Source organism: Lepeophtheirus salmonis, chromosome 8, assembly GCF_016086655.4.
Source record: "Lepeophtheirus salmonis chromosome 8, UVic_Lsal_1.4, whole genome shotgun sequence".
In the NCBI taxonomy this organism is placed as follows: Eukaryota; Metazoa; Arthropoda; class Copepoda; order Siphonostomatoida; family Caligidae; genus Lepeophtheirus; species Lepeophtheirus salmonis.
In genome coordinates, this window is record NC_052138.2 from 2,928,697 (window position 1) to 2,951,238 (window position 22,542).

Below are 22,542 nucleotides of genomic sequence, written 5' to 3' on the forward strand. Positions count from 1 at the left end.
ATAAACAATTATATATTATCGTTACGGGTAATAATAGTTATCATAAGTGAAGGCTGAGTAGTAATATAAAACTGAGCAGAGAAGGGTTGGGGGGGTTAAACTTCCCATTTTCGTGTTAATATCTATCCCCTCCCCCCACAAAGACTTTTCCGCCTGTTGGGTACAATAAAAACTACCCTTGGATAAGTAAAAGGCCTCTGCGGCCTTTTTAATATAATAAAATAGGATCTTTGTGGTGAAATAGGACATTATTTTAGCTGCCAAATATGATGCTATAAGTTTAAAGTAGTACTTTTTAATATATTATGTAGTATTTGGTTTATCCGTTAAAACTATGGTAAGTTTTGTTTTTAATCATCGAAGGCAGTGGTCAGGGAACTGGGGTAAATCACCTCAAATTGGGGGTAATTTAGAAAACTTTCCGGGTAATTTTTATTATATGTTATTTCCATGACATAAAAATAGGACTTTTACTTCATATTGTTAAATGAAATAAACAAAATGGCACTCAGGGTGTCCACAGGATTATATATTTACTTGGGTGTCAAGTGGCCATGTAAAAACCTTGGTCACATCTGCATTTTTTTCTTTTTCTGTGGTTGGGTCCTTAAGACCGTTGGTCCTTCGCACTGTCAGTACGTTAACAAGAAATAAGGTTAAGTGACGTCATCAAGGACCTAATTTTATAAGTTTGAGGACTGAATTGGATCGGACTGTACTGGAGTCTTCAGTCATAAATAAGAACCGACACAACACTAATTGTAGGACGCGTCGGTCCTTATTTATTCGGTCGAGTCCAGTGTTATTACGGATCCTTTCAATCCTTGGGACTGGTCCTTAAAACTCTCATCCTTTGGACTCTTTGTACTAGTTAAAATAAAGGAGAAATAAGGTTAAGTGATGTCATCAAAGATGCAATTTTATAAGTTTTAGCAGTGGCCTGGTCCGTTCTGCACTGCAGTCTTCAGTCATAAATACGAACCGACACAACACTAATTGTAACACGCATCAGTCTTTAGTTATTCGGTCCAGTCTCCTTCGGACTGTCATGACTAGAACTGATTCAATAAATACGAAATATAGTTATGTGACGTCGTCAAGGGCAGGACTTGACAATTTTTAGGACTGATTTGCAGGACTGTACCAGACGGGACTACCGTCTTCCGTCTTAAATAAGGACCGACAAAAAAAACTACTTGTAGCATGCTTAAAATGGCCTGAAATAGCTTTCACTTTGCCTTTGGTGCTTTGATTGTCCTCTGACGTACAAAATGTCTTTGTGGAGGAGGAAGGCAAAGTGTAGCAACCGGAAAACGGAGGAGTCCTTGAAGATTGTGGCGTATTTTAGGAGTAATATGATTTACTAATAATATTCTTATTCATATTAAACAGAACAAACAAATAATTAAAGTGAGTAAACAAGTAACGAATAAAAGACAATCTTGTAAGTATATTAATTACATAATATTATTAATAATAATAAGAGATTTGACAACCTAAAAAGTTTATATGTATTTAGAGAAATTCATGCGGAGCATCGTAATTATAAATATATTGTAAGTAATGTAGGGATTATGGATTTTGGTAACGGGATATATAATATATTATATATGGTTGTATATATAAAAAAATATTAGTGAGAGTTGGTTGATTGGGGATTTGCTGCTCATGCAAATTCCTGTAGTAGACTTGAAACAGAGGCAGGGGAAAGGGGCGCAGGTTGCAAAGGAATGTGTTCTTTAATATAATATTAGTCAATAAGTCAGGGTTTCATGACTTATTTCATGTTAGATGAATATAATATATATGGGATAAATATTTATGTATGTTGCGTACAAGTTGCAGTTTTGTACAAGTTGTAACTTGTATAAGACAGTTGCTCAAGTTGCAACCATATGAAATAGATGAAAGATTCTAAATGAAGGAATTTAGGAGGGGGTTTGTAGGATTAAGGGGGGCTGGGCAAAAATTAACATTTTTGAAAAATAATTAGAAAAATAATGAGAAAATTAAATTTTTTCGCAAAAAAATTTCAAAAATCTTCATACATATATTCATTAAATATTAATTTTTCAAAAAAAAAATCGAAAATTAATTTACAAATATTAAATTTTTCGAAAAAAATTCAAACAAAATGTCAAAAATTTAAAAAAAAAAAAAAAACTTCAAATATTAATATATTTACGAAAAAAAATTGATTAATTAGATTATACAAATTACAAGTTGAACAATTTGCACAGGCAATTATATTATATAATTAAGACAAGCTGCAATATTTGTACAGATATCGCAGCTTATACACGTGTCTGCCGGATTATATCTCGGGGGGAGGGCAACCGACGCCTCTGAAATTGCATACGTCATAAGGGGAAATGATAAATTAATAACATAATTTGTACCAGCATATTACAAGCGACATCTGGTGAGGGAAAATGTTTCCCTTATAATCTACAAACATCTGCCTTTCGGTACTTTCTTTTATTTCATTGCTTACAACGACAGTTTTTTTAATGAGCAACTCATGTTCATGGATGCTCTCATTTCTTTTACAAATACAAATTGCAACTTGATCAAGCCCCAGACTTGCACACAACAATTAAATATATAATTAAATATGTGAGTGGATTTTTAAATTGTAGGGAGATGACGTTGTGCGGAGAGTCTCTTTTATCTTCCAGAGAGTTGTTTTGCCAGTTCCGAGTATTTCAGAAATTTCGACTCTGAGGACTCTTCGTTTACGGCTACAGAGCCGGCATTGCTGCCAGAGTTGTTGTTGTTACTGCTGATGCTTGTAGGTGTAGTAGAGTTGTAGGCCGAAACAGGTGGGTGAGGTGGGAGATTATGTGATGAGTCGAATGATAGGAAGGACCCCGCGGCTGCTCCTCCTTTGGCTGCAAGAGAGTTGAGCATAAAGTTTGCATGTTTCCGCTCAAAGTGATCTGCAAAATTCTCTTTATCCCCAAATTCGTCTGAACAGAGAGAACAGCGAAGTGGAAGAGGTGAAGACGAAGAGGAAGAGGAACTCAACCTTTCGTCGTTGAAATGATGAATCTTTTTGTAGGAGAGGAGGCTCTCCTCGAGGGAGGCAGAGGAGTTGGATCGAAGACTATTGATCATGTTATTGTTATTTGTATTGTGATGGTTATTGTTGTTCAGAAAAGAGGAAAGAAACTTGGGATAGCCCTTGGAGCTGCTCAGAAAATGAACCGACTCATCTTCACTCTTTTCTTCGTCGATTCCGAGTCGCGAAAGAAGACCTCCAGAGCTCCCAACCATCCCGCTGCTACCTTTCTTATTATTGATACACCCCCCTCCTGTCGACTTGAAGCTCGTTTCCACCATTTGCTCCAACGATCCCAAAATGCTCCCACTATTATTCTCCTCCTCCGAGTGAGGGAGACGACTCTTTTTAGGAGGTGAACAGGAGTTGGAGGATGAGCTCGTTGTGGAAGAGGTGGGAGAAGAGGAAATGGGATCGGATTTGATTCGTTCCAGTTCCAAGAGTTTTCGTACTGGAAGGGATTTCTTGCGTTTTTCTTTGAGAACGAGGGTGGGTGGAGGTGAAGAGGAATCGCGGAGTCTCTTTGATGGAACCCGAGGTTCTGACTTGTAGTGATTATTCCGGGCCATGTGGGATGTGAGCTCTTTGAGGGAGGAGCAAGGCTCATCGCACACCTGTAAATAAATATGTATTCATAATTTGATTTTGATATAAGTTGTAAGATGGGTTTTCACATAGATCGGACGCGTACAAAGGTTAACAATGGCTTAAACTATTTAACCTCAGGACATTTTATTTTTTTTTCAAACTGTGTTGTATGAAGGATATTTCGCCATAAATAATTTACATGTACACGTCATTATTTTTGATTGACAATGAGGTTGATTTTAAAGATCTAAATATGTTATTATTAATATTACTTTTAAAAAACATTGAATTATTGTTATTAGAGCAGATATTTCCACTTCGTTATGATCCAAATGAGTCAAAAGAAGAGGTGGTAGGCTGTAGGGAGGCACTCAAAGGTTGAGTCATAATTAACAGCTGGTCATAATGTATGTATAAATATTTTTTTATCATTAAAAAGTGGTTTTAGTGATTCGGTATCTTGTTCTAAACTCAATATATTTCCATTTTTAGCCTGAAAAATGACACTTTTCTATAGGGCCTTATAAGTTATTCATAATAGATAGTAATGAGAAATATCATTGAAAAATATTCAATGTATAATTTAAAGAGATCTATTTAAAAAATATACATCTTCAAGGATCTTTGTTCCATTTTGTAGTGATTCTATTTGTATTGGAGTGAACCAGCAAATAGTCAACATTATCATCGTATTTTTTTCAAATTTCAATGAGAATTTCATGACGGCATCCCTCTTAAAAGGAAGATACAGGCAATTGAAGGAAAATATTTTTAACTTGATCATCCGTCTCAAGAGGTGTTCGAATTCATATTCCAAATTCCACGAGGGACGACTGGAGGAAAGTTCATCAGAGTAAAACTACCAGACCTCATAAGGGGGTAGAATGTACTCTTTCCTTGTGAATGACATACTAGGATCTAAACAATAAAGCAATCCATTCACGCTCTGTAGATAATTTACTATTTCAAAATGGAATGACTTAAAAAATACAAAATGGAATACAAATCCTTGGAGATGCATATTTTTTAAATAGATCTTTTTTTAATTACACATTGAATATTTTTCTATAATATAAGCTAGGATAATCCTTATCACTATGTATTATGAATAAGTTATAAGGGTCTGAAGAAGACTAAAAATGCAAATATATCGAGTTCATAACATGACAAGGAATCAGTAAAAACACTTTTAAATATGTTTTTTTAATCTTACTTATAATTTGGGGAATGTTTTAATGATAAAAATGACTCTGAACGATAATAGTCCTGAATTACTATAACCCCAGATATTTTCGAATTCAGAAGACTGAAAGGAAAACTATGATCAGTTTTGCATTCTGTGCTCAAAGATAAATTCCTTTTTTGGCTTAAATTCATTTATACAAAATGAGTGTTGAGAACGGAGACGCTAGAAATTAATGAAATATCTGCCATTTGAATTTCTGTCGTGTTTTATATATATATATTAGTATATTACTTATTTGTCTCTGGTTCGAACTCATTACATAGTGAGATTTTGATAGTATGGTATAAAATTTTGAAGCAAAATACTTTTACTATTCAAACAGTCAACAACCAGTTACTGTTTAGTTATACATTAATAATAAACTTTAGATATTTTGATTTAAAAGTTCAGAGGGAGCATCAATTCAAATTAAATATAAATAGTAATGACGTAACAATATCATTTATTTATATTCAGGTGAAATCTCCTTGGGGTAAAATAGTTACAGGCAAAAGCACCGATTTTTTTTTTTTCAGTTCGGTCTTAAGTGATTTTTCTAGAGCAATTTAGCCCGATTTTTTTGGCCCAGACCCCAGTCTCAGACAGTGGACTTGATTTTGATTCGGTCTCACTTTATAGAGGGATTTTTTTCTGGTCTTAATTTATGGATTTATTTTTTCGTTCTCATATATTATGAGAAACCCTTTGGTTTTTCTAAATCAACTGTCATTCATTTTTTTCAAAAAATTATCAAAAGTAGACGACAAGCTCTAGAACAAATACTGAGTACATATAAGAGACGCGTGGATCAAAATTAATCCAAGTTATCTCTATTTAAACTTCGACTAACGTCATTGTACTTGAAATAAATATGATGTCATGTTATAAATAATTTATCGTTAAAATCGGTCTAGACCGAATTTTTCCTTTGTACCGATCTAAAGCAAATTCTTATATGAAACCGGTCCAGGTCAAGCCTTTTTGTTGGACCGAACAGTTTGGTTCAACAAAAAATATAATGGTCTAGGATTTTCAGACCGAAACCCAACACGTATGTATGTGAAAAACTACCTTTATGTAGAGAGAATGAGGGTGGGACTTGGAAGAATGGTAGGTAGACCTACGAGCTACCCAGGTGATAATAACTCAGTTCCCGTAAAATACAATAATAATAATAATAAAAAATGACGTAGCTTTATAGAACCTTATAGAGATATACATTTATGTACATGAAAATAAAATAAAAAATCTTTTCTTATTATATGTCGGATATAAAAATAAAAGATGGGAAGAGCAAACAAATAAAATTCTCTTAAAATAAAACTAAACCCATTTATGTTAATTTTTAAAAGGCCATAAATGGTTTTTTGTTCCTTATCATAGAACAAATTCTTCTTCTATGAAGGCATACACACATAGTTGCAAGTTTTGTTGTGAGGTGAGGAAGCACCCCCGCTATAGTTATCTGATTTTTCTATCCTCATATGAGCTAATGTTTTTTAGCAATAAATAATAAATACTCTACAGTCCATTGAAATCTGAACTCTTACTAATTCAATAATGAATGGAGTTATAGGGATTGAAATTAATTCTCTTTTCGATATTTTAAAACATCAGCAATTAGTTACAAAACAAAACCAACCTGAGCTGTCCAGCGTATGTACAACTCGAGAAAATGACACTTAAACGCGATACACGACTTTTCATTCGCGCAGTCCAAGTAGTCAGGCGTCTCCAGGACCACCGTCTACGCTGTCAGCAAGTCCCAAACATTAGAGAGGAAGAAGGGCTCTGTCAAAAAAGTCAAACTGAACACGAAGGAGTTAAAGAAAATAGCCGTGGGCTACCCCTCAAGTTCATGAGGGACAATGCAAGAGATCTCCGGGTTTCACACCCGAGTATCCAGTAGCTTTAAAAAAAAGTGAGTGGAAACAGCCACTTTTGAGACCAGCAATAAAAGAAACCCATCTCCTCCGTTGCAATAGACTTTTGAGTTCTTTTGTATTCTTTTTTGACATTTTAACCAACATCCCAAATGCCAACCCCCTTGACATGCACCCAAAGTGTCCATCATTCAAGCACTGAGGCTCTCAAAGCCACTGTCAACCATCACTGGGACGCCATAACAGATGATAACATCTGCAGTAGGTGCTAGGCCTTTCTACCTTCCCCTGGAAGCCATAATTGCCTCTTCTCAGGGGGACTTTATTAATGATTAAGAGAGCTCAGACACACATATATCTATAGCATTCATTTTGTGGAGATTCTATAGTTAATTAAAAAATTATTGCCTATTGAATTTTAAAATTCCCAGTGTTCTGATATTAATGGACCCCTCTGTAAACAAGTGATCAATATATCTACTTCGACCAAATGGTGTTTTTTTCTATCTTTCCTTAAATACAAGTCTGTCTCAACATTTCTCACAGCTCTAAGTGTAGCCAAAGAGTTGCGAGTTTTGTTGAGGTGGGACTGCACAGCCCCGTTGTTATCTCTGTCCTCTCTTTCATTCTATGAGCTAATTGTCATCGACAAAAAATAAAAAAATGCCAAGCTAATTTACCAGAGTATCTACTAGTACCCAGAGACATGTATTCTTTATTTCCTACAACTCAAATTTATCTCTACAATTCTTGCAACTCGGTTCGTGTATGCCTGCTCTAGAACACATGCAATACTTGCTAATTCAGTTTCACCATTTGATAGACTTACCTTGCAAGTTAAAATCTCAGCGAGTCCTCCAACGCCATTGACACTGCTGTTGGGACACTGACTACCCCCGACATTGGGATTGTTACTGTTGTTGTGAGCACTACTTGTGGTGTTGCTACCGGAGTTATTATTATTGGATACAGGAGGTGAGTTGAGAGGAGGTTTTGGAGGAGAGGGAGCTCCACGCGTATTGTTGCTCGTAGGGTCTCCCTGTTGCTGCTTCCAGGAAGTGATTTGCTCCTGGGAAATGACTTTGGTATAATGCTTCGTTTCCTGCATATGGAGAGTGAGATCTGCAAGACTTTTGAAGCTTTGTCCACACCACATACACTTGAGGATCTCCCGTGTCTGCTCTTGCCCCTTCCCTAACCATACATCTTGCCCCCTTACAAGTTTCCGTGGAAGAGAAGCCTTGGATACAATGGGGGACTCACATCTGGGAAGATTCGACGTATTATGCTTAGCCTCAACGAGGTGATGTGTGAGTTCATCCAGAGTGGAGTAGCTCTCTGTACACCAAACACAGCGAAAAATGTCTTTAACGGGCCCATTCCCTCCTCCAACGGGAGAGGGGGATGACGTTTCTTTTCCTAGAGGAGATGTCTGCTGTTGCTGTTGTGACTTGAGATGAGAGGATCGTAAATGAGGCCCTAACTTAGATGCGGAAGAGGAGGAGTTGAGGAACCACCCAGGGTTCCAGAGGGGTTGAGGTGGCGGGGGTGGGGCTGGTAGGTTCCAAGGGAATGGTAGTTTGGAAGAGAGGTCCAAGGGATCCATTTGAGAGGAGGACTTCCCATTGCTATTATTATATTGCAATGCAAGTCTTTGAAGTTGTAAAAGACGAGCTGCCATGCCTTCAGGGCCTTTTAGCTCACTCAGCCATGGAGAGAGAATGCCTAATGTAGCTGTTGGATTTGGGTGATGGGGAGGAAGACTTATTAGAGGAGGATTGTTGGGTGGTGGAGACGTATTGGTTGGAGTCAGTGTCATTGAGGGAGAAAAAGAGTGTCCTCCATTGTTTGAGGACTTGATATGATCCTCTATTCCTACTCCGCCTCCATCCTCTGTAAAGAAAAAAAGACCCAAATAAATAGATATTCAAAGATCCTTCCATACGTATAATACATAATATGAAACAAAATGGAGGGAGAAGAAAAAAAAGAAATTATAATAAGAATTTGTTAAAAATAAGTTTACATTAAAAAATAAGGAAAAGGATCTTTCCTTTTTTTTTTTTTTCCTTCTTTATTGCCTTTCTAATACGAAGATGAGATAGTCATCTAAATAATATATATATATATATATTCCATATCACTTCATATCTATACTCTTTATGACTTTTTTTTTTTTTTTTTTTTTTGGAACAGAGATTTCTTCTTCTTTAACTCACACACACACGAGAAGAAGCAGTTAGAAGAAGAAGCTTTAAAATAGAAAGAGAAAAAGAATTATAGCCATAAAGAAGTGTGTATAATATTGATGGTATTTATTTTCTAATTTCTTTCATTCTAACCTACAAGATGTAATTTAAAGTAAGAATAGAAGTTAAATGGTTCCTATGAGAATCAGTGCTCTCAATAAATTATGTTGGGATTTATATGAAAAGAAATAATAATAACAATAATGGCCCTAAGTAAAGTAGGACTCAAACTACCGGAAAATCATGAGATGTTCTATGTACATAGTCAGGTTGTCACGTGGTCACTTAATAATCGTCTTCCATCATCTGACTAAAAATGATGTAATTCTTTATATGGTACTTCAAAGCAGGGGATTGGAGGAGCGTTTCTGAGTGTTATTGTAAATGCTAAGCATTTTTTAGTTTGGGAGTTGTTTTTTTTATATTTGGAAACATGAACAGGATTTATTTATATATTTTCTAAAGCTACAATGATTATTATTTTCTTTGAAATCCGATTGGTCCAAAATCATGGAGGACCTCAACAAGGCATCTATATATCTGAACAGAGCAAGCTGAGATGGTTGGCAAGAGCAAAGAAGATTCTAAATTCTCTTGAGGCCAAAAAAAAGTCTCCCCCCACCCCCATTTTTGTTGAGAGAAAGCTCAATGCTGATGCTTTCATCAAACTTCTGGATAAGAAAGTGTTACTTAGGTGCAGAGAAAAGTTCGTGCACAATTTTGTTTCTACTCGAGACAGAGCTCCGAACCAGGGTTCCAATAAGAACCAGGCCTTCCTGAGAGACAGCTTTCCGGACTTTTGGTAACCTCAACATGTGGCCGCCCTACTCTAAAGACGTTAACCATTTGGCGTCCAAGGGGGAGAGTATGTGTGGTGTTCCAAACAGGAGTATCCAGTCTCTTGAGGTTTCCACCAAGAAGGAGTGGACTATCTCGAGTCTGACTACATAGTCTGAAAGAAATTTTGGCCACGTATTGAGGCAATTATTAGACTAAAGGGCTCACATATTGAATAAAAGTTGTACCAAAAACTATTTTCAGCTAATTTTCATAAATAAATGTCTTCACAAAAAATGAAAAAAAAAAAAAATATGTACCACAAGATAAGATCAACCCTTTTTAATATAAAACTTAATAAATAGGAAATTTATTCGTCAATTCTCTTCCAAAAAATTTGATATTTGAAATTTAAATTTTAGATATGTATTAGAACAACTGTGAAGTTTTGGATTTTTTTTTTAATTTTAAATTTAATTTTTTGATAAAAGCGCAGGATTTATTAAATATTTTGCAAAAAAAATTAAATTTTGATTTATTTATTCGAAATATTTCATATTTGAAATTAATTTTGAATTATTTAATATTGGCAAATTAAATTTTGATTTGTTTTTCCTAAAATTTCCTTTTCAAATACATTTTTTTTTTAAATTGAATTTTTTTAATTTTTGTAACTTTTTTTTCAAAAAAATTCAAAAAACCAAACTGCCACAAAATATAATCTTACAGATGGCCCTGTAGGTTGATTATTGTAGACATTAGAGACATTGTACACATATTTTGGTCACAGATGTGGATTTTTAAAAAAAAAAATCCAAAAACATTTTTTTTTTGTTATCAGGTGTGGATTTTTGGAATGTTTTGCGAAAACCCCATTTTTTTGTTAATAGATATGGATTTTTGAATTTTTTTTCGCAAAATTTTGATATTGTAAATTAAACTTTGATTTTTTTTTTCCAAAAAATTTAATACCGGAAATTTAATTTTGAATTTTCTCTCCACAAACTTTAACTTTTGAAATATTTTGTCAAAAGCTATAATTTTTTTTTTTAATGCAAACACGATTAATTTTTGGATTTTTTTTCAAAAAAATTCCTAAAACCAATCCCCCAAAAAAAAAAAAAAGATATTTATATACAATGTATAGATATAAATATATATAAAATCCTGCGGACGCCTCTGTATGTAGATTGTTGTAGACATTAAATGAAGAGAGAGAAAGGGAGATAAAAAAAGCAAGGGTCATTGAGCATCAATTTTTAATGGGCCATACATGAAAATTGCTTTTTACATCATGTATGCGTATCAATGTACATACATCCATTTCTAAAAACAACCAGAAAATAAAAGATGTAATATGTACATAAAACTAAGTAAACTGTACCAACTCATCACCAAAAACAGAAAAGAAGAAAAACAACTACGACAACTACGTGGGAGTAAAAGAAAAAAGGGGGAAGGCGGGAAGATAATATTCAAATTCGATATACTGCGTTACTATCTCTCCTTGTACTTCTGTATATTGTACATTAATGTACAACTGAGAGATGAAGAAGAAAAACAATTATAATTTTTTTAAATTCCCTATTTTTTTATTACAATTTTTTATTTTTTTTAAAAGCAATGATAATATCATTTTGCGCATTTTTTTTTTTGAGAGATTCACAACAGTAGAATAAGAATTAAACGAAAACAAGGACAATTTTAAGTAAGGGATGTGAAGGCGTGGCAAGAATAACAACATCCAGTCAGATAAATCAAAATAATAATAGAGTAGGACTTGTTTTGTAGGATATTTTATGTACATATACCGGGTGATCCATTGATATATGAACAATTACCTATTCAATGATTAATAACAGGTGAGTCATTGAAATTAATTCATATTTCAAAAATATTAAAGCATAAGCTGTTAGTTACAAAATAAAACAAACTTGAGCTCTCCAGGTTACGTACAAATCGAGGAAAGGACATTTGAACATGATTGACAATTCCATTCGCGCACTCCGTGCAGTTCGGAGTCTCCTGGACCAACGTCTACTCCGTCAGCAAGTCCGAAACGTTAGAGGGGAAGACGGGCTCTGTCAATAAGGGCAAACTTGATCCGAAGGAGAAGTTTTTGACACCATCAATGACTTTTAAACTCTATGGAGTTCTTTTGAAGTCTTTTTGATACTTTCAGCCCTCTAGACCCTTGACGTCAGCCCCTTTGGCTTCACTTTTTGGGCGCATATCGAGAGAAGGCCTGCAGTGTCCGTCATCCATACGCCGAGGCATCCAAAGACACTGTCAGCCAATTCCAGAATGTTATAGCAGAGGACTACATCCAGAACGGGTACCAGGCCTTCCACCACCTCCTGGAAGCCCTCATTGCCGCTAAGGGCGGCTACATTAATGATTAAGATATCTCAGACCCACATTTATTTGTAGTATTGATTTTGTTTAAATTCTATTGTTAAGTAATGAATTATATCTTGTTGAAGATAAAATTCAAAGTTGCTCAGATTTGAATGGACCACTCGGTATTTTTCATTTGAATACCATAGGAGCTCACATGAAGATCTCTTTTTATATCTATGTATATTATATAAAGTATGTTGTAATAGGAGCAAAAAGGCCAATTTGTATGAAAGAGTATGTTGGAATAAAATGGTCGTAAAAATATATCGTATAAAATAATAATAATCAAAAGAACTGGAGGGGGAAGAAACGAACGAAGGAAGGGAGATAGAAATAACTACTAGTTGTAGAAAAAGCCTTCCAGGTTGAATCCTTTTGAATGTCTTTTTTTATGTGAATAACATCCATTCCGTCTATTTATCCATCCATCGAGAATGATTTGATTGAATGATGTTGAATAACTCAGTAGAAGAACCAGATATTATCTGTCATGAGTCATCATTCCATGGAAGGAAGGGATTTGAATATACATATATCATATATGGCCATTCAACACAAAAACAATCTGGAATCATTCGATTTGTATTTTTCGAGAATGTATCATAATTTCCATACACAAACTATTCTTTTAAACACTTTAAGTGTGCCGCAAATGGCATTTAAACTATCCCAAATTGATCTCCTCAATAAAAGTATGAAAATTTGATGGATTTTAAAGTTAAAAGAATCCATATCGGGGCCAATATTAGTCTCTCAAATCAAATACAGGCTTTAAACTATAGCTGAAGTTATTGAGTATCTACATTTATCCCACAAATTTAAATTTATAGCTAAACTGGACTCAAATATGTGGAAGAAAGGTGTGGATCTATATAAAGGATTTAGCAACGAAATTCGCCCCCCTCAGATTTCCGGATTTTACTGGCATATATGATGACGAAATTGTGCAGTGTGATGTACATATATGTAAAATATATTCTTAATGATTGCATATACTGCTCAGTTCTTTGTTTTAGGAATATATCTTTAAATATGACCATTTTATTTTAATTTAAAGTAAATAGATACAAAAAACACGGATTTTGTTGTTAAATCCTGTATATTTAAAGTATCATCATAATCAATAAGAATATCTCCTTTCCTTAATTTTTTGTACAAAATTCAGGAAATTGATTTTGATACAAGAGATCTGCTCCTTAAAGGGAGCATTCATTCAGCTACTAGGTAGCGTTGGGGACCTTCATGACCCAAGAAAGATCATAATATTTCGTAGGATCACATGGTAACTTTTCTTTCATATAATGGAACTTGTATAAGTATCAAAGACGACTGGAGGGAGTATTATATTTGAGCATTACTCTAATTGGAATAAAATCATCAACTTTATTAAAATTGAGGATTTTATCTGAAAATTTACGTGAACTCACCCGAATTTTTTTAAGGAAATGTTGACCCTACTTGAACTTAAGTAATGATTTGAAAAATTTATAGAATCACTACTCCAATGGACAGCAAAACAAGACGTAACTGAGGGTGCTTTCTCTACAGAAAAAGAGTTTCTTGATTTATTCAAAATTTAGAAATCCTCAAAAAATAAAACAACTCAACGCAATATTTTAAAGTTCGAATTCAAAACTAGCATATGTTAAAGAAATTATGGGCCTATCCCAGGGATGTACATGGCCCCTTAATGTTTAAGTGCACCCACCTACTCATTTTCACTTCAAGTAGTACTTTTTACAAAATTGTCACGATATCATCAGAACGCGTTAACACGCATAATATGTAGTGGAGGGGCTGTAGCCCTCCCCAAATATAGGGATTTTTGAAATATTATGGGTTGGGGGGGAGGGAATTCAATGAGAAATCAGAGATAAATTTATTTTCTCAAAAACAATTAAAAGAACAAAACAAAACACCGTAACGAATAAATATAATCCTTTGGACACACCTGAATAGAGTTGCCAAATTGACCTTTTTTGAAGAAATTTGGACATCAAAATTAGATTTGGGAAAAATTTGAAATAAATATGTATTTAAAAGGTTGTCATATTCCTGGTCTATCCAGTTGATAAATGTTTGTGTAATGAGCCAATCAAAAATATTAATTACTTTGCCCAGATATATACGTCATAGAAAAAATACACTATTTTGAAGGGGATTTCCTCAAACTTAGGCAAAAAGGATATTTAAAGTTTAAAAATCTTAGTCCATGAGGATTGGATATATCGGTATATGTGTCTTCCAACTTGAATAAGCAGAATGTCCCAGTTGTAACTGTCAAAAAATCCATGAAAAAGGTGTAATAAAGACTGTGAAGTTAATAATTAAATATTCTTTTAGATGATCAATATATTAACCTTATCAACATTTTACTGCTGAAAACATAATATATACTTTGTTGGGTCTTTAAAAAGTAATTTATAGAGATCTACAACCACTTGTTTGTAGATAAACACTGAGCAAAAAAACGACGCTAATAGTTACAAATAAAAAATAGTAATCCACATAAGAAATATTTAATGGCTAAATATAGCAGACATATAGCTGTAAAAACGCTCTACAAAGATGCTAGCTCATGGTATACATCGTAATCTTATTTCCTCGCTTATAGATTACTTTGGTGGAAATAGTGTAATTATAAACTGTTGCAACTAGTACAATTGTAACTCCATGAATCATTCTTTGGAAATAAAAAGTCCCTTAATTAACATTTAAAGAAGTCTCTATTTGAGCTGTAAAAGCCGTTTTTGTCCATGGATCTATTTATTTTATACACTCTCTTAATAGATCCATTCTATGACTAAGGAAAGGGTAGGAAGCAAGGAAGGGAAATGCGAATTTGTCCCAAGAGTGGAGTTTAAAAAGCAATAAAATAAACCTCCCCCTCTATAGTATATGCATCCCCTCTAGTATGCGAGTCAAGATTCTTACTACAAAAAAAATGAAACTGAACTGTTCTTCCTTTTTTTTTTTCCCCATCCTTTTTTTTCCTTTTTGACCTTATATATTGTATTTGACTTTCAACAGTAGAAATATGTACAATATATAAAAATAAAAACTGCAGAAAAGTTTATTCATAATTTTAAAAGAAATAGGGAAAAAGGGGGGGAGAGTTTCGCTCTTTGAATTTATAAATAAGAACGAAGCATATTTTTGTTATCTTTATTGTTTTAAATGTTCTGTCGACAAGGAAGGAACAGGGAAAAGGGGGGGGGAGGTAATATATAACATCTCTATAATAAGTATAGTAAGAGAGAGAAAGAATAAAACCAGATGTCGTCACACAAAATGAAGCCCCCGAATGATATCCTACCTATAAGATATAATGAAGAAGTTTCATCTTTTGTGTGCTCTTCTTTTTATCATATATGAATTACTTTCTTGGCAATCAAGCCCTTGAGGTGGTTCTTTAAATATATATGGTATACATACAAAAAGACACGACTAGCAACGCTATAATTTTCATTTGCTTACAGTTTATATATTATAAAGTTTTAATAATATTTCTAAAGAAAAGAAAAGAAAAAAAAGTCTACTTTTTAACAAAAAAGAATTGGAATTACATTTCTTAATATTATTATCTTCATCTCTTTTTTTTTTTTTTTTTGTTCTTTTTTGGTACAACAATGGATGGTGATTTCCCTTATTTTATATAGATATAAATAGTTATAGCTATAAAGGGTATCATTTAGTGGATAATTCCCTTTTCCTTCCACAAAAAGTATTGTTAATTTGTCAAACTACGGCATTTTTTGTTTTAAAAAGCAATTGAGGGGAATGATGCACAAATTTGTATTTGAACTTTTTTTTTGTTAAATAGCATTCTAAATACATTGAGAGGTATCCTATCACTTCCTGGATTGTATCCCGCAACCTCTCCTTCAAAAAGGAACCAGGGGGGGGAGACTCAATGACATATTTTTCAATTGTTGTCCATAAGTTTTCATAGTACCTTAAAAAGAGCTAATTTTAATTCAACCAAAACCTTCAGAACACGGATGGGGGGGGGCAGACACATCGACAGCTGAACACAGAATTCACTGTATATTTGTGTGTTTATGAAGTATCCTCGTGGTATCTTTCAGTAATAATCAACTGATTCCCGCTTCTTTCTCGAGAAACATTGTTAATTTGTGAGGCATTTTTGTTTCGAAATCTCTTCGGAACTTTATATAACTTTTCATCTGTGTTTTCTACCTTTAAACAACTGTTGCTAAAGGTATGAGTGAATAAATCAAGACCTGTCATTGTGTGCCCTGTTTTTAGGGGGGAACGTGTTTTTTTTTTTTCTTATTCTCTATCTTGACACTTTAAAAAGCGATAAATCAACCTGTCATTCCTCCTGCGAGGGGGGAAGAAAAATAAAAAGAATCCACCACAAAAACTTTAAGGAAAAATAAAAAGATGTCACGTAAATAAAAAAAAACAGCACCAACTCTGACCTGAGTCATTTGAATTTTCAGCCTTCTTAGGTCGAAACTGCTTTCGTCGTCCCATCGTCGTTATGTTCGTCTTCTTCGTCTTCTTCTTTCCAATCTTCTTCGTCTATCAAGGAGAAGAACGAAACAGGACTGATGTTGTAAATGATAGAGTCAATGGTTCTACGTCTACTTTTTTTTTAAGGGACTTTTTCAAGTTGGTTTTTTGATTTTTTTAAATAAATACGCGCGCCTGCTTTCTAAGAGCGAGTGAGCAAAAAAACAAAACAAAAATTACCGAATTCCCCCCTCTTTTGGTTCCCTTTTTTTGGACCTTTCTTTCATTGCCATTTTGGGCTGGGGTGGCAATGAGTGTCTCTAAAACCCTTGTAAAACATATTATATTATATTATATTATAAATCTATCAAAATACAAATATTTGGAGAATGCCAAAGGTACTGTCGGTAACTCTCCGTAATTGATGAATGGAGATATCTTCGACATAGGAAGAGTCTCCTTCATACTTGCTGTCAATATTCATCCCACTTTTGTCATCATCTTTCTACTCTCCGTATGACACACTCAACTCATATATATATATATACAAAGATGAACGGGAGTAGCTTTCTTTTATGATCCGATTTGATCCATGTTCATTTCTTAATGGTTTGACAAAAAAAAATATAACTATATATAGCTACTACTCTTATAGTTATGGCAATAACTAACAAAAAAGGCTGTGGAGAAGACTAGAGAAGAAATAGAGACTCCAGATATATACAAAATATGTATAAATTGTGGATATAAAAAACTAAGAAGGATAAGAAACAACTGCTAGTGTTCATCACGTCTTTGCTTTTTTAAGAAGGGGCAATCGATGAGAATTAATTAGGACATAGCCTTCTTTCAAGTCTATACAGCTACTTCAAACCAGGAATACATCCATTTCAAATGACGTACCCTCCCAATCTAAATATTTACTCACTCCCGACGAACAATCCATGCTAGATGACATTCTCATCAGCATACACAGATAAAAACCAACCTTTGACGTCAATTCATGTCAGAGAAAGGTCACTTCTAGGTCTATAGGTCTCAAAGATTACCCCCACACCCTCTTTTGGGCATCATGGAACCAGATATCGTCCTCATATCATTTTCTTTTAAATCCCACGTAATATACAGGCAAAACACATTGATTCTGTCTAATTTCCTGACCATGGAAGAACTATACTAGCTGTCGGATATTCAGTTGTCCAGAGAGGAAGAATAGAGATGCGTCAATGTTTTGTTTCTAATCAATGATCAAGGACAAATCAGCAGCAACCGTGACATATGTAGCACCACAGGCTGACAATGTCTTACATCCTTACATTAAAAAATTACGGATTTTATATGTTTGTAAATACGAGAAAGAGAGCGGATTTCATCTTTGTACCCAGTATATGAACCTGCAAGTATTGGGAGTATGGGTTATGCAGAACGTGTCCCAACTCCAGTATTAAATGCTACATGATTTTGTGATAGTTTGGCAAAGTATATCTTAAAACAATGTAGTTTTTTCCTCAAAAAATTGAATTTTGGAGACAACTGTGGATTTAAAAAAAAAAAATTCTAAATAGCTGTGAATTTTTGAAATTTTTTTACCAAATAACTTACAATTTTGTGAACAACTGTAGATTTTGTCAATTTTTTTCCAAAAAATAAAATATTTCAAATTTGAAACAAAAATTTCATTTATTAATTTTTACTGAATAGGTTTGGATTTTTCATTTATTTTTCGAAAAAGTTTTATATTTTGTGTACAGCTGTGGAGAATTTTGAAAAAAATTCCAAAAAAATTTTTGTGAACAGCTTTGGATTTTTGGAATTCTTTCCAAAAAAAAACATTTTTTAATTTTTAGTAGATAACTTTGGATTTTTGAAATTGTTTTCAAAGAAAAACATTTTTTAATTTGTAGTTAACAGCTTCGAATTTTATTTAAAAAAAAATTAATATTTCAAATTCGATTTTTTAAATTTTTTGTTAATAGCTGTGGATTTTTAGAATTTTTTTCCAAAAAAATTACTATTATGTGAGCAACTGTGGATTTAAAAAAAAAATATTTTTGAAATTCTCACCAAAAATTTGATTTTTTAATTTTTAGCGAATAAATTTGATTTTTGAAGTTTTTATCCAAAAAATTTAATATTACAAATTTTGATTTTTGAAATTTTTTGTTAATAGCTACGAAAAATTTTGGATTTTTTTTCCCAACAAATTTACTATTATGTGAACAACTGTGGATTTTTGAATTTTTTTTTCCTAAAAAATTTCCAATAACCAAGCTTTAACCCCCTTCCCCCTCCTTCTCCACCACCACCTAAAAAAAATCTTTAAATAACTTGCAAAAGAACTCAAGTTATTATATAAGAAGACAAAATAATAGTCATATTACTAGTTGAAAAAGGTTTTCTTTTTGTGGATACATATTTAAAATGTTTTTCTGTTAACGAAAGAAATAATATATCAATTTTTATATGATATATTTTCTTCTTATTTAGAAATAAATGAGGTTATGCTCTATATATATAAAAAAAGATGAAAATGCATCATTTCCATCGACAATATTTCCTCTTTTTTTTAAAGAGGGGGGACTTTCTTTTACGACTTTTGAAAGTCTTGTGTAAAAAAAAGCATATATATATATTATTATTATTTAAATGATGATTGTTCCTTTTTTTTTGCACAGCTGACGATATATGTATTTTACATATTTTTAATTATAATATCATATTAAATATATCAACAAGTAACCTCACGCAACCTTTTAAGAAATCGTTATCTTAATATGTGAATAATATTGGAAAAATATATGCGTTATTTATTTATGTATAAAATCTGAACACAGTTTGAATTTTAAACTTCAAACAGATATACTTTATTCATTAACAATCTAATTTATACAAAATCAATACTACAAATAAATGTGGGTCTGAGATATCTTAATCATTAATGTAGCCGCCACTTAGTGGCAATTATGGCTTCCAGGGACGGCAGAAGGCCTGGCACCCGCTGCAGATGTAGTCGTATGTCATGGAGTGCGGCAGAGAGTAGCTTTGAGGGTCTTGGTGACAGATACTGCATGCCTTTCCCTCGATATATATGCAAAAGGTGTTGTCGTGGATGATGGGATCAGGGTTGTATGGGCCAAAAATGTACAAAAATAGTTCAAAAGAGTCTTGTAACGAAAGATATGGATTTCTTTCGTTATTGGTGTCAAAATTGGCCTTTCCATCCTCAGAAGGATTTTTTCTCCCACTTTTTTAAGAGCTCTCTGGATAGTCTGGTGTGAAAGACCAAGATCTGTTCCATGGGCCCTCATGTACTTGAGGGGATTGGCTTGTACTATTTTCCATAACTTCTACAAGTCCAGTTTGGCCTTCTTGACAGAGTCCTTCTTCCTCTCCAACGTTTTGGAAACTTACACACTATGAAAGAAAAAAGAAAATACCCTGTCATTCTTTAGTTATACATTTAAAAACAAACAAAAAAAATCTGATGCATAGCTGGGATCACATTTCTAGCACAGTTAAAAAAAAAGAAAAAAAAGGTAGTTGGTGCTTGAGATACATGTCTACCTATACAACTACAGATATTTATAACTTCCTCGCCCAGAACCTCTCAAATCAATGTATTACAAGGTTATAGGATGCTACACCTAAGGCAGTTTTAGCCCTGAGAAGTTGCACCCTGCGGAAGTTACGCCCTCAACATATATTATAGGATCCTCCACATACATATAATTTAAGATTTAAAATGAGCCCCCCTTGAAGTAATTAATAATGCATTTTTGCATTCATTAGTGTAAAATGAGTGCATTTAATTCAATGTTAATATATTTTAAAATATCAAATATCAATGTTCCATCTTTTTATAATGTGGTTTTCGAACCGACTACTTTATAAACCGTTCTACTTCTGATGAGTACATTATATCAATGTATTTTTTTGTGTGTACCCTTTTACTCTTTTCCTCCAGATAAAGTATACCAATAAAAAAATGGTTTGAATTCATAGAAATAAGATACAACAATTATTTCCCAAGGAAGACCATTTATGCTTTAATATATGTATGAGAGTATAACTTTTAGTCACCATATTACAGCTGTGTAAGCTTCAAGTTTCCACCCAGTAGTATCTGATACATGTTATATCAAAATATGACTATTTTTAATTATTTTAAGTGGAGTTTCTTTTCCTCTCAGATAGGATGATGAGGGGGACGAGGCCTTGCAAATGATGTCATGCAGGAGGGAAATATGCATTCTTTATAATCGTAGATTTTTCATGCCATTAAGCACTAGTATATAGGTATAAGTACTCAACACCTGATCATCTTTACATAATACGTATTTTCTTACAAATAATAATAACACAAAATAAACACTAAAAAAAACATCAACGACTAATCATTAATATTTATGATAATTATTATTGCAATAGATTTTTTTTTCTTATTTTATCACATTCTATTAATATATACATTCTATACAAAGATTTTGATGACAACAGAAGGTAGTTACAAGCAAAAGAGGGTACACACGCACAGGGTGACCCATAAGACGTAGGACACCAAATTCAAATTAATATTTCTACTAGACAGGTTTGTTTGTTTTTTTAAACTTTGTTTGTTGCAAATTATTTGGACAAACACCATCTTGGATTTTTGTAAAACAAATGTATTCTTGAGCCACTAACAACTACATCCGGAACCCTAAATCCCCATCATTTTGCTTCATTTGGAAGGGAATAGATGTAGGGCCTTTACCAAGGGCCTGAAAGACCTTAATGTTTCCAAGTAATGGATACCAAGAGACCAAAAGCGTTGAAGACATAATTAAGGCAAGGAGGTCGAAGATCAACCCCCCAAAAAAGCTATAAAACACTCTTCAAATTGTCAAGGTGGCCATGTTAATGATGCCCCAAATACTGGCCATTTTCATCACTAATGTGTTGAGAGTCTTACAGAGTAAACCTCCGCATAACAATGTTGAATCCTTGCGGGCTTCACTTTTCGAGGCAGTGGACAACATAGACAAGGGGTTCTTCATCAAGGTCTGTTCTAGGTTCAGGGCCAGGTTGGAGGCTTCCAGATGGTGGAGGTTGGTTGTACTGATTGACTTCACTATGAATATTTATTTGTAAGAACAAAAGATGATTGAATTCCTGAATATATTTAGGGAAAATAATTATTCTACGTGGTGGTCCATTGAAATTTGAATACTTACTCATTCAATAATAAATTTAGGTTGAGTGACGGATATTTCAATATGTTAAAGCATAAGCAATTAGTTACAAACCCAATAAAACATGAGCTCTCTAGCTTACGTAAAGTTCGAGAAAATGACACTTGAACGTGATCGACAAATTTCCAATCGCTCACTCAAAACAGTTAGGGGTATTCAGGACCACCGTCACGCCGTTAGCAAGTTCGAAACGTTGGAAGTAGGGCTCTGTCAAAAAGGCCAAACTGTACACGGATGATTTAAAGACAACAGCCCAGGCCAATCCACTCAATTCCATCAGGGGCCATGCAAAAGATCTCTGGGTTTCACACCAGATTATCTAGAAAGTTTTAAAAAAAAGTGGTTAGAAAGAGCCTTGTGACAATGTCAGAAACCAATCTTTTCTATTTGAAAACTCTTTTCTTTAAGTCTTTTGAGTTCTTTTAAACTCTTTTTTGACTCTGTTGGGCACCTAAAGCCCTGATACAAACCACCTGGACTGCACTATTTGGATGCATGTCGAGGGATAGACATGCAGTGTCCGTCATTAAAACACCACAGCTCTCAAAGCCACTGTTAGTCAACTCTGAAACACAATGGTTTGGGAGTACTTCAACAGTGAGTACCAGGTTTTCCACCACCGCCTGGAAGCCATCATTGCCACTAAGGG

The 22,542-nt window shown here is 33.7% G+C and overlaps 2 protein-coding genes across 2 annotated transcripts in view; both read right to left on the reverse strand.

The window, feature by feature from the left end:
* Positions 1 to 1,342: 1,342 nt before the first annotated feature.
* On the reverse strand, positions 1,343 to 16,872 carry LOC121123317 (uncharacterized). Its single transcript, XM_040718438.2, has 3 exons — positions 16,629 to 16,872; positions 7,587 to 8,650; positions 1,343 to 3,675 (listed from the first exon to the last, which is right to left on the reverse strand). The coding sequence occupies exons 1-3, from the start codon at positions 16,681 to 16,683 to the stop codon at positions 2,668 to 2,670; spliced, it is 2,127 nt and encodes a 708-aa protein (XP_040574372.1). The 5' UTR covers positions 16,684 to 16,872; the 3' UTR covers positions 1,343 to 2,667.
* A 2,571-nt stretch (positions 16,873 to 19,443) lies between these two features.
* Positions 19,444 to 22,542, reverse strand: part of LOC121123533 (exonuclease 3'-5' domain-containing protein 2-like) — a 46,680-nt gene continuing 43,581 nt past the window's right edge. The window contains exon 5 of the transcript XR_005866023.2: positions 19,444 to 20,076. The gene's annotated coding sequence lies outside the window, so the exon portion shown is untranslated. The remainder of the gene's footprint in view (positions 20,077 to 22,542) is intronic.

What these genes read in the sequence shown, in the direction of transcription:
- LOC121123317 (XM_040718438.2), bottom strand. Translation starts at nt 16,683, where the DNA reads ATGGGACGACGAAAGCAGTTTCGACCTAAGAAGGCTGAAAATTCAAAT. An exon ending in TGAAAATTCAAATGACTCAG is followed by an intron (nt 8,651 to 16,628) that starts GTCAGAGTTGGT and finishes TTTTCTTTACAG; the next exon opens with AGGATGGAGGCGGAGTAGGA. An exon ending in CTGAGATTTTAACTTGCAAG is followed by an intron (nt 3,676 to 7,586) that starts GTAAGTCTATCA and finishes ATTTATTTACAG; the next exon opens with GTGTGCGATGAGCCTTGCTC.